The 15,411-nt window shown below is 37.2% G+C and overlaps 1 protein-coding gene and 1 pseudogene across 1 annotated transcript; one reads left to right on the top strand and one right to left on the bottom strand.

Moving 5' to 3' along the window:
• Window positions 1-10,140: 10,140 nt before the first annotated feature.
• Window positions 10,141-10,261, bottom strand: LOC145909775 (U2 spliceosomal RNA; annotated as a pseudogene).
• A 1,410-nt stretch (window positions 10,262-11,671) lies between these two features.
• Window positions 11,672-15,194, top strand: LOC145909597 (cytochrome P450 4F4-like). Its single transcript, XM_082996972.1, has 11 exons — window positions 11,672-11,911; window positions 12,198-12,342; window positions 12,673-12,805; window positions 13,101-13,259; window positions 13,382-13,541; window positions 13,716-13,847; window positions 13,905-13,992; window positions 14,056-14,158; window positions 14,427-14,643; window positions 14,846-14,928; window positions 15,020-15,194. Exons 1-11 carry the CDS (start codon window positions 11,702-11,704, stop codon window positions 15,192-15,194), a joined length of 1,605 nt encoding a protein of 534 aa, XP_082853098.1. The 5' UTR covers window positions 11,672-11,701.
• Window positions 15,195-15,411: the final 217 nt, after the last annotated feature.

Below are 15,411 nucleotides of genomic sequence, written 5' to 3'. Positions count from 1 at the left end.
GCTTGATGAATTCAGAAACGAAACAACCCATTAATAAAGTTGCGATGCCATCACTCAATCTGTAATTTAAAAATCCTGTAGCTCAGTTGGTAGAGCGTTGGGCCTAGTTAGCCCTGTTCCATGAGTTTAAACCTCAGCGGGAGCTTACTTTTTCAAGTCTCGCTCTGACTTCTCAGGATAAAGTAGCAAGACTGCAATGTCTGTGCTTCGTAGTCTGTAAACCTCATGATATTGATACGATAGCTGTGATCGCCAAGTAAGCGATCCTGCCAATCGTGCCATTGCGTAATTTATTTTGTTTACATGAAACGCAACAAAACATTCCGCTTTTCATTCCTTGCTTCTTAAACCTACATCTTACATAATATTTTATTATTTAACAGAACAAACTCAAAACATTTAAGTACTTATGTATAAATTTTATGCATAAATTCGCATTCATTTATACACACTCCTGTGACTAAGTTACATCTTTGAATGTAACTTTATATCACGCAAATGGACGTTTGCACAAGAAACTACTTCTATGATCCAGTGTCGCCACCTAGCAAGTAACCATATACAACTCTTCACACTCAACAACTCAACCAACAAACCACAGGTTGTTAAAATTTCAGCAACTTCCTTTGTTAGTCGCCCTTATTTTTAGTTTCATTTCAATGGCAATCCTGGAAAGAGAAGTAGAAAGGATTGGAGAAAGAGGAAACAACGCACTGGAAAGAATAATAAAAAAATATGAAAGGCAACTTGCCGGCGATGACCTTACTCGACGATACGTGCGGCACTGATAGTGGAGCATTTACACATGAACTATATTTTTACGGATCTTCAGTACAAGCAAAACCCAATGAAATTCAACATCCGGCACATAAGACCAAGTTTCACTATGATGTAACAAACATTTCGCCCAATACTTTTTTGGTAATGAGAGCTTTGAGCTTCGAAAGATGTTTTGCAATATTTGTTCAAATCTTTAAGTTCCATTGATTTCGTAGCTCTGTTTTGGAATTCGATTTTAGACGCTATCTTACTATCTTACGTCAGGGTTGAAACAAACATCTTCGGATAATCAACATCTTCCGACGTGTCTGATAAATCGCTCCTCATTGAATCATCACATTGAACATAAGTACTGACCAGGACAGAAGTTGGTTGTAGTGAAAATTTTATTATTTTTGTTTACCTGAACTGCTTTCAAGCTGTCTGATATTGTGTATGAATTCAGCGATCACACAGAAATATTAAAGCCAAACTAGAGTCGAACCAATTATCCAATTTGGTGTCACAAGTGTCCTTTACTACTTTAAAGGAAACATAGTTCGAGAAACTAGATCCGGTAATGAACCTTTTTTTAACCTAACTTTTGTACTTTTTTGTGGTATATCGTTCAACATCGTGGCAATGCATCTACGGCAATACAAATATTTCAACACAAAATAAATAAAGCTGTGAGAGTCATCCATCTACATTTTTCTCCACAATATTAATATTTGTGTTAAAATAACGACACAACAACGTAAAACGTGGTGCAACGGCTGTGCTCATGTCAAATAACTCAAAATCATTCAACCACACATAGAGCCTACAGCAGGCATTGGCTATCAACATGGCCAGGGGGCAAAACCTGGCAATTTGTGTTATTTAATCAGGGTCTGTAGATTTTCGTGCCTTCTTGGTTTAAGGCAAAAATACTGAAAAACCATTTCTGCTTTCAACAAAAAATTCAAGCTCTTTCCCTAAAGCTAACAAACCTTTTCACACTATGAGAGCAAATTGAGAACTACGAGTCCATTTGAATCGAAATTATGTTTACCGAAAGGAAGAAGTTGAATCCATTAAGTTAGTAGTGTCGTGTTTGTCGCAAAAAAAATGTTTTGGTATTTTACAAAGAAGCCAGTTCGTCACGTGCTTCTAATTGTAAACAATGGAAATTACGAACAATGCATTTGATAGTGTAACGTCATAATGCATTGAAGTTGATCAGAACTTTATAGTGGATTGTATTAAACACTGAATATAACGGTAGTAGTTAAACTTGTTGATATGGTTTAAGTTACGTTCTTGGTGTCTTGCGATTTAAAACGTTCTGACTTGACGAGACTGGCAAACACTCGCCGTTTCGTTGAGAGAGGATACGAGGGACTCTTTTGAACTCAACATCTCGTAAACCAGCAATCCACACATTACCAAAGGTCTAGAAATTTTACTAGTCTTTGAATTTGTCTCAGTGCCTGATGAGTACATTTGTGCAGCATTTAATCTGAATCTGATGTTTTCATCATGTTTAGGCGTTTGTATTGCCTCATTTTTAAAACGTTCAGGTTTTACGAAGAAATATTCGCCGCCCAGTTTAAAATTTAACGACCATTGTTCGTTACACGGAGAGAGAATACGAGCAACTCGTGCCTCGAACTCGACATCTCGTAAACCAGCAACGCACACTTTATTAACCCAGAAGAGCCTTACATTACCAACACTTTATTAAAGTTTATTAAAAGGGCCACACGACCTATCATCCGCTTTGGTGTTTCTTTAAATGGTTGCAGAAATTCGATAGTTAAACTTTTTTACTCTAAAAAAAAGGAAATAGTCGAGGCGTGTAAAAAAACTCCCAGAACAAAACTAAACAAAGCAATGCGAGTAAACGTGTGTTTCTGTCAACTAATGAACCGACTGTACTTCAAGAAGCCATTAATAAATATGTGGCATTGGAATTAAAATAAACGTAACCCTTTCCGCATTGTTATTGACAGAAAATTGTGTATACCGCGCTTGAGAAAGACGTATTGGGAATAACCGCGTGTGAATTTACTAAACCTTTTCTGCTCCAACTTGCGACGAGCATAAATGCTTCATAAAAATATCAGCTTAATTTATTGGCGTTCACCATTCTGTAAATATTCGTTTCGTGGTCGTCGGTTACTATTTCTTCCCGAAAATGACATTAATTTCCTAAATATTGTTATTCCAGTTACCCAAAATACCGGTTTCTTGCCTCTACCAATCATATTGCTAAAGCTGGCAAAAAAAGACCGCGATTAATTGGACGGATTGCGTGCAATTGCTTTTATTATTGAACTTCTCAGTTCTTGTCACTTCCTGTTTTGCACGTTCAGTTCCAACGCAAGCATACATTGTCATTTCTAGCCGTAAGAATTTGGTTAGCTCCCCTGCCTTTAATGAAACGAAATGGCCGTTGCACATATTTTTATTTTTGTAACTCCAACGATATTTGTATCTTTTAAGTTGGGCGTCTAGAGCATGTGAACTGATGTTTTCAAAACAGAAACATGAAGTAGAAGCAACATCTCTTGACAAGGAATACTATGGTGGATTTAATCGCCATCTGGTGTCAGTAAAAACTCATGAAAAAACAGAAGACATTGGTGTAGAGATGCGTATCAGTGACATCTTTCACCCAAATCTCTCTGTAACGGCGAAAGAGAGAATTTTTTCTTTTCGGAGAGTGCCCCTGGCCATTGAAGTACGACGGACTTGATTGGAAAAACGTATGTGATCACGGAAATCAGTCAATTACTTGATTGAGTTGGTTTCAGAATATGAAGATTGTTGGTTTCCTTGCAACAACTCGGCAGGAAGTGAACGAACATTTTGTCCAACTATTGGCATTGACATGATAATATACTGCTAGTTTTGCTGCCAGGCATACTAACTAATCGGAATTGTTCTTCTGGCACTGAAGTTTCTAAAGTGTTTAATTGAAACCGACGTTTCGTCTGCCATTCGGCGAGACTTCCTCAGGGTTGTGTCAACATTAATGCATCACATTGCGTTTTTTTTGTGTGTGTGTGTTATTGTTGACACAACCCTGAGGAAGTCTTGCCGGATGGCAGACGAAACGTCGGTTTCAATTAAACACTTTAGAAACTTAAGTGGCAGAAGAACAATTCTGACATGATGATAGTTTGACTATTGACTGAGAATTATTATCTATTTTCTTCTTTCTTAAGTGATTCACATGCATTATATCAATTCTAGGTGCAAAACAATTTCCATGCTTTGTCTCCTTCTGGAACAAGATGTCCCACAACAAGTGGGATTAGCCTAAACAAGCACCATGTCTCACTTGCACACATTGAAAACTTTCCATTAACATGAACAACTTGTCCTGGTAGACTCCTCAGTTTGTTTTTGTAGTCTGTTGGTCCATATGGAAAGCAGCTAAGCTTTTCATTTAATTCACTGATAGAACAAATTTTCTTTGAAGACAAGTGTCTAAATAGATATGGCAAAAAATACTGCTGTACACCTTCCATGCAGTCATGCATGATATCTGGTGGCAAAGATGTAACAGGTTAAAAACCAATTACTGATGAAAATGCACAACTTTCAAGTAAACCATATACACAAGACAGTGTGCTGTCCATTTCAACACCACTAACATGTTGTGCATTTGTGGTGGGATTTCTTGAAACAAAATCTTCTTCACATGTTTTTTGTTTTATTTCGCTATGCAAGCACATACAAAAGCGGCATATTCGGCCGCTACTAAAACATTTTCGAAATCCGCCAAGTTGATGAGCTCCAAGGTTATCAGCAGACAATGTTGCTATAGTACCATATAGTGTATGTGCACCATCACATGTGACAATCCCTTTCTCTTGCAAAAACTGTAAATGTTTTATAACAGGTTTAAGAGCAGTATGATAACCAATTGTTTTCAGCTTCTTAGCACTATGTTTTACACCAATGTTCCCCACATACTAATAAAACACAGTAAGCTTGTGCTTTGTTTTTGAAGAACCTACTGGATTACAAACTTCCAGTTCATCACAATAAAAATGGAGTCGCAACAAGTCTCGGTTGCCCCTGAAATATGATTTTGTACAAAAATATTCACCGTCTGTAAAATCACAAAGAACATTTGTCTGTGATGCACATGACCTGTTATTCGACAAAACTGCCTGCAGCACATCTTGCTGGTTTAAATAATTCAACAAAGATTTTATTATTGGTACATATTGAAAAGTTATGTTATTATCAGTCTTTACAGTTTCAGGCTGAACCAACCCTAGCTTCTGACAGCACTGCTGAAACATGGATTTGTTCTGTAATTTCTTCCACAGGTCTGGTAAAAAGTTTGTCCATTGTTTCACAACATTCCTGATATGGGCAAGGTATTCCCTCCATTTTTAAATTAGGCTAAATACACTGTAAAAGTAAGTAAATAACATAAAAAATGCAACTAATACATACCCATCTTGACTTGACTTTTTAACAGCGGTTACGCTATACAAATTGTAACGACACCAAATCAAACAAGTTTCACGAAAATTGCATTAAGTGGACGACGTAAATGCGCATGCGCAGTAAATTTGCCCACGACCACGTCGTAACCACAGAAATAATAAATAAAATCAACTTTTGAATGCGACCCACGCTCTGTTTAAATTGGTTTACTTCAGTAATTTAAAATCAAAACAAACCCAAAAAATTAATTTCTATTTGCAAAGCCAATTTGACAAACGAGTGAGATTCAGCAGTATATATTTCGACAAGGTTTTACTAAAAAGCCAAATGCACTGAGGCCTTGGGTGTATTATAATAAATACTCAATGAACGAAATGAGACATGTTTTCTAAATATTTGGTGAGCGCAATTTTAATTCATTAAATCCAATGTTTTGATTAGTGGTGGCCAACTCCACCTTTTGGGTGATGGACGGATACATGATATAACTGATGTAAGATAAATGGTGGAAATAGTGATACCACATGTGTGTATTTCCACGCATTTGTGGATGTTGCCACGATAACAAAAAACCACCCGTAATTTTCCACCTATATGATTTACAGTGTAAATAGGTCTGTTAATTCATCCGAATTTATTCGGCTAAACTGCCAAATAACCGGTTTTGGTCACAACCTCGTTAAACAGTGGCATTAATTATTTTTGAAGTTCTTTACTACGTGAAAATCCGCCGCAATCAAAGAAATGTCTGAAACATCAGATTACGTTACCACAAAGATGAGGTTGAAGTTATGACATCACAACAAAAATGTCGCCATGTGACGTCATTGAGTGATGGAATGAACCATCCCCGTCTTGTTGAAGTACAGATTATTGTCGTTACTGCCGTACCATAGGTCATCCACTAATCAAATCAACTAGCTTAGCACAGTGCAACTTGTTGCTATAATTACACCCACGTATCTGTTTTTGAATACAACTTGCTTAAAAATTTAGCTTGGTAACTATTAGGTCGTTGCAGTCGTATAACGAACAACTTTGGAACAATTAAAGTAAGTCACAACATTTCGAATTTATGAATTTGCCTAAGATATCCAAGTACGAATGATGGAACACGTATTGATTATTTACTTGTGCTCCTGTTTACCCAACTATACAGGAACTGGCAAAATTGCTAATTATATACTGTGCACGTTTCCGGCTTGTCGGTTGTTGACCACTAAGGTTTAATTTCGTTTAGACCTGTTTGGGCAATCTCATATTTTAAACTAGTTTGCTATCTGGCGCGTAACAGTATTTCCGTTGACAAACAATGACAGCACACAGTGTAATTTAAGTAAATACGCTCAAAGCTACCTTCAGAAGAATAGTCTTTTCGTTGATGTTGATTTCAAGTACAACATTTTATTGATTTACACAGAGTTCATGTTCGGCGAACCAACAAACCTATTTGGGGAGCGAAGAAGTTTTGAGTTATCACAATATATGAAAAAAGTCAAGGCGTGTATAAAAACTACCAAAGCGAAATTAAACAAAGCAATGCGAGTAAACGTGTGTTTCTGTCAACTAATGAACCGACTGTACTTCAAGAAGCCACTGATAAATATGTGGCATTGGAATTAAAATAAACGTACCTCTTTCCGCATGGTTATTGACAAAAAATTTTGTACACCGCGCTTGAGAAAGACGTATTGGGAATAACCGCGTGTGAATTTACTAAACCTTTTCTGCTCCAACTTGCGACGAGCATAAATGCTTCATAAAAATATCAGCTTGATTCATTGGCGTTCACCATTCTGTAAATATTCGTTTCGTGGTCGTCGGTTATTATTTCTTCCCGAAAATGACATTAATTTCCTAAATATTGTTATTCCAGTTACCCAAAATACCAGTTTCTTGCCTCTACCAATCATAATGCTAAAGCTGAAACCAAATGGCCGTTGCATATATTTTCATTTTTGTAACTCCAACGATATTTGTGCGTTTTAGGTTGGGCGTCTAGCATATGAACTGATGTTTTCAAAACAGTTTGATGAAGTAAAGGCAACATCTCTTGACAAGGAATACTATGGTGGATTTAATCGCCATCTGGTGTCAGTAAAAACTCATGAAAAAACAGAAGACATTGGTGTAGAGATGCGTATCAGTGACATCTTTCACCCAAATCTCTCTGTAACGGCGAAAGAGAGAATTTTTTCTTTTTGGAGAGTGCCCCTGGCCATTGAAGTACGACGGACTTGATTGGAAAAACGTATGTGATTACGGCAATCAGTCAATTACTTGTTTGAATTGGTTTCAGAACATGAAGATTGTTGGTTTCCTTGTAATAACTCGACAGAAAGTGAACAAACATTTTGTCCATCTATTCGTATTGACATGATAATATACTGCTAATTTTGCTGCCAGGCATACTAACTAATCGGAATTGTTCTTCTGGCACTTAGTTTCTAAAGTGTTCATTTGAAACCGACGTTTCGTCTGCCATCCGGCGAGACTTCCTCAGGGTTGTGTCAACATTAATGCATCACATTGGGTTTTTTTTGTGTGCTAACGCGCGTGACGCATTATTGTTGACACAACCCTGAGGAAGTCTTGCCGGATGGCAGACGAAACGTCGGTTTCAATTGAACACTTTATAAACTTCTGTGCCAGAAGAACAATTCTGACATGATGATAGTTTGATTATTGACTGAGAATTATTATCTATTTTCTTCTTACTGCTTGTGTTGCGTAATGAAAGTTTACTTTAATTCTGTCGTGTAACAATAAAATGTATCGGATGCCACTGACGCAATCTTTACCTCGCAACTTAATGTAGACCGAGATAGGCAACGATTTAAAATACAAGCTTTAAAGTTTGCAGTGTAAGTGAAGATTCCAGGGAGACCACGTGTCAGAACAAACGAATAGAAACGACAACACATACAAACCCACACGAAAGAAGTCTGTACAAATACACTAAAGGCAAGAACATTACTATTGTAATATGACACGGGCATTTACGATATTAACTATATGATTCTTGTACAACCTGAATGTACATCCTATCAGTGCGGAGACTATATTAGAATTAAAACCACATGTGAACTCATCGTTACAACATGTCGATATTGAAAGTCACGTGACCTGGCTACGTGACGGATTGTGTATCGAGTCGATTGACCAATGTAAACAGGTAAAGCAAGCTTAGCAGAGGGAACCCTATCGGACAACCATTGTTGCATTGGTGCACAGACTTTGTGAACGTTGGTGTATGCGCGCAATTGCCACTGTGCTAACTGAATGTCCCCGCACTTCCAAAACTTAAAGTTTTACTCATTGCTTTTTAAAGTTTGTTTTCCAGATGCGGAATTTTCATCCGCACAGCCAGAAATTTTTAGATTATTGAAAACCCCGGTATGTACATAAGGAATACTAACAGACACGTAAATATTACTGAAAGGGCAGAGTATTTGGTTACGACAAGAACATTAACACACATATTAGCGAAACCTGTTTACTTTCTGCTGCAATTTAATTTTACAGAACAAATTGCACTCGGCGAATGTCATGATAATGTCATTATTCTTAGTGATTGTCCTTCAAGCTTTAAAAATCATGACGGGGGTATGAAAGTCGCACGTTCCAGTAGATTAGAAATAGTTCAAAAGGTTTAGGTGGCGTTTGGTTGCATGAAATAACGCTGCAGGTAGTAATGATAAGCGAGCCACAAACAAGAAGTTCCTGAATTAAAGCGAGTATTTATCACGCAATCGTCACCCGCAACTTGTTTGCCACCCACACAAAATATTTTCATATCCGCACTAGAGCGGATGTTTGTACACGTTATCAGTAAACAAGTTTTGTTAAGTTCGTCGCTAATTAACGACGATCTCAGACCACTCGCTAAACTTATTTTTGTCGATATGGCGTCATATGGTGCAATTATTTCTATGCAAAATAGAACAAAAATAACCAAATATTGATGGGATGTGTTAGGCTTGAGGTTAAAAGTTTAATTTTATTTTTCTCAACGACAGTTGCAATATGCGTATGTTTTGATCTTTTGCGTGAAGATTTACAAAAAGGTATGAAACAAAGGTAGTTAACCGCAAAACAATGTATTTTAATATCGCCTAACAAAAAGCCACGCAATCGTCGATCAGTTCCATTCTGTTAAATTTAAATCCGATTGAGAAAAGGTAATATATCAAAATGTCCAACACAACAGAGGTTGCTTTCGTCAAACAATCAGTTGTTTGCGGTTGGTGTCAATTTTGCTTGGGTTGTTTTTCATAACGTTACCATAAGCAGCCTGCTTGTATTCTGCTATTGTGTAGAGATTTACTAACGCCATTCTGTGCATTTTCAAGTGGTTGCTGAACTGCATACTTCTCTGAAACAGCATACCAATATTGATTGGGATACAATATGTATTTTTGAATTACATGACGGCTTGAGTATCGAGTTGACTAAGCCATGTAAACAGGATCATGTGGTAATCCGAGAAAAGTTAGCTTAGCAGAGGTAACATTAGGACACCCAGTGTAACACTCGCGCACAGACATTGTGAACTTAGATGTCTGCGTAAAGTTCAGTTGTCTATATTGCTAACTGGGCGTTTCCGCAAGGCTTTTTAATCTTTTCGAACACAGTTCGCACTTTTTTCTGTCACGAAAATTTCATTCGAACAACGAAACGAAATAAACGGTTTAGATTTATATTTTTAAACCCCTCTATGTCCACCACAAATACTAACAGACAGGTTATTAACACCAGAAAGGATGGAATATCCCGTTTACTATCTGCTGAAGTTTTTCTAAGGCTGCTAGGTATTATTTTCAATTTTACGTGGATTGTTTTTCATAAAGTCTCAGTTAATACAATAGCCAACTGTTATTATAACCAGCCTTTTTTTTATTCTTTTTTTTGGTTATTCCCACAAGTGTGGGAATGTGGGCCGTGCCTGGAGGTAGTGCAATACCAGGACAACCCGTGGGCAGGTCGAAGCAAGCTCCGGCACCGTGCCCCCTGTCAAAAAATCAGGTTAATACAAAGACATACAAGCGTTACTATAACCAGCCTGCTTGCATTTTGCTACTGTGCAAAGATTTTCTAGAGCCATCTTGTGCATTTTCAAGTGGCCCTGTCATATAGTTGTTGAATTCGTATAACAGTATTTTGACACCCATTATTAAAGTCCAGTATGTGAATATTTCATTATAACTCACTAAGTTGGCGTGATAACATTGTAATATTAATGAAATTTTCAAAAGGAGATTAATTCATGAGGAAGAATGGTGACACGTATATAGAAAATCTGCCGCTTGGTGAATGTTTCGAATGTCAACAAAGCGAAATGTTGGGCGTTTCCTCACCTGCTCCATCAGCCATTAAATAGAAATAATTTTATTTGTGTTTTCTAACTGATGTTATCGTAAACTTGACGAGTTAATGTAAACAAACAAGAAATCTATCAAAAAGTGGGTTAAACTCAAGATTGTAAACCGCAACCAAATAAGTCATAGCAAAATACCGCAACACATTTCAGAAACGTAGTGTTTTTGGAGACGCAAAGTTATTTACCTGCAAACTGATGCATGGTCTCGTTTTCTTTGTGCACTTGTACGAGGCGCTGACGAGGTGCTCGGCATACCACTTTCCGTACCCAGTTCTCGTAAACGCCTCACGTTACAGAAAAACCAGAGCTAATATGCTTAATCATAGCAGAGCAAACATTGAGAACACCGCTGCGTTCACCATCAATGCTGCGAGGTAAATGAGTTGCAACAGGTCGCACACAGAACCAAGTAGGCAACTGCAGAGACGAGAAAAATACGTAACTGAAACAGATTACGTGGCAGCAATTATCTTCGAAAGTTCACCGCAGTGATGTAATCGTTTTGATGAAGCAAACTGCAGTGCAGGCCTACGTGTTGAAGATGAAAAGTAATTTAGAGCCACCATCGACACTAAAGGATGATGTATAATGTAAAGATTTTCCAGAATTATTAATTTAAAAATTGTTAGGTTAGCGATGTACAAGTTGAGATGATTTAAAATTAACTGTGTGGTCTGAACCACAGGTGGTCGCTGACCTCGCTTTCAGGCTTAGTTGATGGGTGATGTTTTCCCATTCGCACCCAATTGGGTTCTCCCACTGACCCTCCTGGTTGATTTTGTTGTGAAGTATGTTGTAGTTAAAGCAAAAAGCAAATCCAGCCTGTAAATCTCTGGTCATGTATAGATATGTTGATGACCTTTTTTATGCCTTTTTTTAATTTGTCGAAACTCAGTTACTTTTCAGCACTGATTTTAAACAGAGCAATGTTCTAAATGTTTGCTTTACTATATGTAGCAAATTACAGCTCTGGCTTTTTTATTTCGCAGAAACAGAAATTTATGTCAGTGAAATAAAAGTTGATCAGTCGAATTTCTTTTCACTATTAAACCAGAGGATATTTTGCTGGTCTAGTTTTCCTAGTTTCTGCAGTAAAGAAGAATAAACCTGATGTTTTTTGATACTCAACTGCGCTACATGTGGGAGTTAAAGGGTTATGTCTCGTCAAAATTGTTTCTTGATCTTGTTCTGGTGATAACACTTCGATACGCGGTGGTAAATGTTATCAAACCGGTGTACAGGAGATACAAGTTGGTACAATTTTTAGAAGAAGCCTCAGGACCCACAAAGAAGCATTGTTTTTTTGGGCACAACAAAGAGGTAGAACTATAAAAAAAACTTCATAAGAAATACAACTTTGTCCGACCAATTAATCAATTTTTATTTTGATAATTCGTAGTTATTGATTCAGAAATTTGAATTAACAGTGGGTTTCGGCGTTTTGTTTTTCGGAATTGTTACGAGATTTAATTTTGCACTTCAAGATTTAATGTAGCGCATGCAACACATTCTTGAAGTACTTTGATGACTTTAGGAATGTGTTGCATGGGCTATATTAAATAAAAAGAACGTTAAGGATTGTTCATACTGCGTTTTGTATCCACAGATGCCATTGAGTCAGGATGGGATTTTGAAAAGATGTGAAATTACTTCAAGCAATCCCACCATGTTTAACCACTGGTTCGGGCCTCTCATCACTGCATTATCGTTACACCACCCCGATGTGGCCGTTCCCTTACTTTCAAGCGGAGGTGAGAAAACTGTGGTAATTTTGTCTTGATTACAATGACCAGTAATGTAAAAAGTATATTCGCTTTAAATGGAGGAAACATTTCGCTTTGATGAATTTCGAAAGAATCTCAGTTTCGAAAGAAACGAAAGAATCTCAGCAATCTCAGCACATATTTTTTCGCATTTTTTAATCGTTTGTCTCACATTTTCGAATGACTAACAAATTCCAGTATGATCTTCCGTAAGATGTAGAAGTTTGTGCTTATTATAAACACTTTTCAAATTAATACTAACGCTACCTATCAATTTACTGAAAAAGAAACACAAAACAATAACTTTCTGCTCATTAGCACCAAAAAACGAGATGGTTTATCGTCTTCTGCGTCCTTGGATCGGTGATGGTATTTTGACGAGCAAAGGAAAGAAATGGCAACGAAACAGACGTTTACTGACACCTGCCTTCCACTTTAGCATTCTTAAAGGGTAAATACGCTACCTGAAATGGTACTTTTGTTATCTATTTTGAAACGTAGCAACAATGCGTAAAATGGTAATGATAATAACTGTTAATTCCAACCACCTAAAAACTGTCTTTCAAACGACATAAATTCAATCAATTCAACAAGGACTGAAACGTCAACCAAACAAATAGGTTTTGCCAGAAGAGCTATGAATTCATTAAATCTTATGTCTGGTAGCGTTCGTAACAGATAAAATTCGTTATATGCACTAAATAAAATTTTATCAAAGTTACACAAAATTTGTGTCAAAATATCAGGTATTCGAATCCCATGAACGAATCAACCAAGGTATTGCTCGACAAATGGGAAGCAAAAGTCGATATCCGTTTTGATTTGTTTGAAGATGTCAGTTTGATGACTTTGGACACTCTTTTGAAGTGTGCCATGTCGTCTTACACCAATTGCCAACTTATCAGGTATGCTAACGTTGCTACAAAACATACAAACATTTGCGAAATGAGAGTGCAATTCTTCACTCTCATTTCGCAAAAGCTAATCCATATTTGCTTTATAAAGCAGTTAACGGTTTGCATTCTAGAGACGAGCATCCAATCATAAGGTCAACAAAGGAATTGGCCAAAATATTTAACAAACGCATCCTCACTCCATATCTGCATCCTGATTTTATTTTTTTGAGAACTTTGATCGGCAAACGATTTAAACACGCTTTAAATGTTGTTCATTCCCATGCTGAACAGGTAAATATCAGACCTGAAGTATGTAGTAGGGTATGCAGGTTATACAATACCCTTTTTTTATCAATTTATTCTGAGCGAGAGAAAGCTACGTTTTGAACAAATGTTTTATATCTTATAATATATATATTCGGTGTATTCAGAAATTTCAGTTTCAGCAAAAAAAATATTCTCTAGGTCATTGCAGAACGCCAATCAGCATTGCAAAGTCCTCAATCGAGTAATGGCACAAGTATGCCGTGTGATGAAGCCTCGCCACACAAAGGAAGAAAAGATCTGGATTTCTTAGATATTTTATTGCACACAAGGGTAGAATACAAACAAATAGGTGATTTTTGTGTTACTGAAACATGTGTGTTTTGACAGGATGAACATGGTAAGGGATTGACAGACAAAGAGATTCGGGACGAAGTCGACACATTTTTCTTCGCAGGGCATGACACGACATCTAGCGGTACACGTTTTATAACTTTTGTTGAAATTGAATAACAGAAACGGTATTCGTGTCTCTATTAAGGCATTTCGTGGGCATTGTATAATCTGGCAAAATATCCAACCTTTCAAGAAAAGTGTAGGGACGAGGTCAAAACAATACTGGGAGATTGTCACTTGGTCGAATGGTGGGTATTGAAGTGCACTCTGTGTTGTGCTCTATATATTTCTCCAAACGTCAACGCTTTTGAATTTTTTGAGTAAATGCACAAAGATTTTACATACTCCGCCAAATACTCCCACGGACCACATTCTTAAATTAAACGTTCAGCTGGATTGTGAACTTTTTAACAAGTAACGTAATACCTCATTAAATTTGTTGTGGTCATAAGTTTTAACAGGAAAAAAAGTGACTGTGTTTTGACAGCGATGCTACTGTTACTTCACTTTTGTTAGGGACGCTTTGTCAAAGTTTGAATACCTAACAATGTTCATCAAAGAAAGCTTGCGATTGTATACTCCCGTATTTGGAAGTGGCAGAAAGTTGGAAGAGCCGATGACCTTAAAAAGCAAATTGAACAAAAATTACGAAACTGTGATACCGAAAGGAACCGATTGCCTTTTCGCCATTTTTGCTCTTCACCGCAATGGGCATGTTTGGGATAAACCCTTGGTAAGAACACTGATGTTATTGAAAACCATACGTATACCGTTAGAAAATATTTTAAGCATTGCTGCTAAAATCATCAAAAAAAAATTTTCAATTGTCTGTTGGTTTGCTTCCCAATTCACAAAAATCCTAATACAGTGATATATATATGCTTCTCCTTGTGATTATTTCACCAAATAAAAACTTTGAATTATTTTACTTCCAGGAGTTCAACCCGGAGAGATTTACGAAGGAAAACATCGCCAATCGATCACCACATGCCTTTCTACCATTCTCCGCTGGTTCCAGGTTGTTTTCACAGCTTTATTAATCAGCACTGCAAAGCGAAGGCACATGTTTTCCACGAGTCTACTTTTGAACAACACAAAATATCTTTCAGAAACTGCATCGGTCAGAACTTCGCCATGAACGAAATAAAGATAGCGCTTGCCCAAACACTTCAACGATATTGCTTGTACTTGGATGAAGAAACACCAGAGCCTATAATGGAGTCACTCTTTACGTTGCAAAGCAAGAACGGAATTTATGTCAAACTAAGGCGTTTGTCCCAGTAAAACCACGAGTAATGATTATGAAACTGTATAAGCAGTAGAGTCATTAATGGTTAAAGTTTTTTGCCAAAGCGATATCATCGTTCGTCGTCCCCAGCACGAAATAATTCTTTCCCGCCACCAAAGTGATTTTTGTTGTCGACGTCTTGTGACGTAATAGGCATGTACTCTCTTACATTCTTCACTTTTCGGCCAGTGTAATGTTGAGGCTGGTGTAATG

Source organism: Ascidia mentula, chromosome 7, assembly GCF_947561715.1.
Source record: "Ascidia mentula chromosome 7, kaAscMent1.1, whole genome shotgun sequence".
Classification (NCBI taxonomy): domain Eukaryota; kingdom Metazoa; phylum Chordata; class Ascidiacea; order Phlebobranchia; family Ascidiidae; genus Ascidia; species Ascidia mentula.
This window is presented reverse-complemented; position numbering and strand designations above follow the sequence as displayed.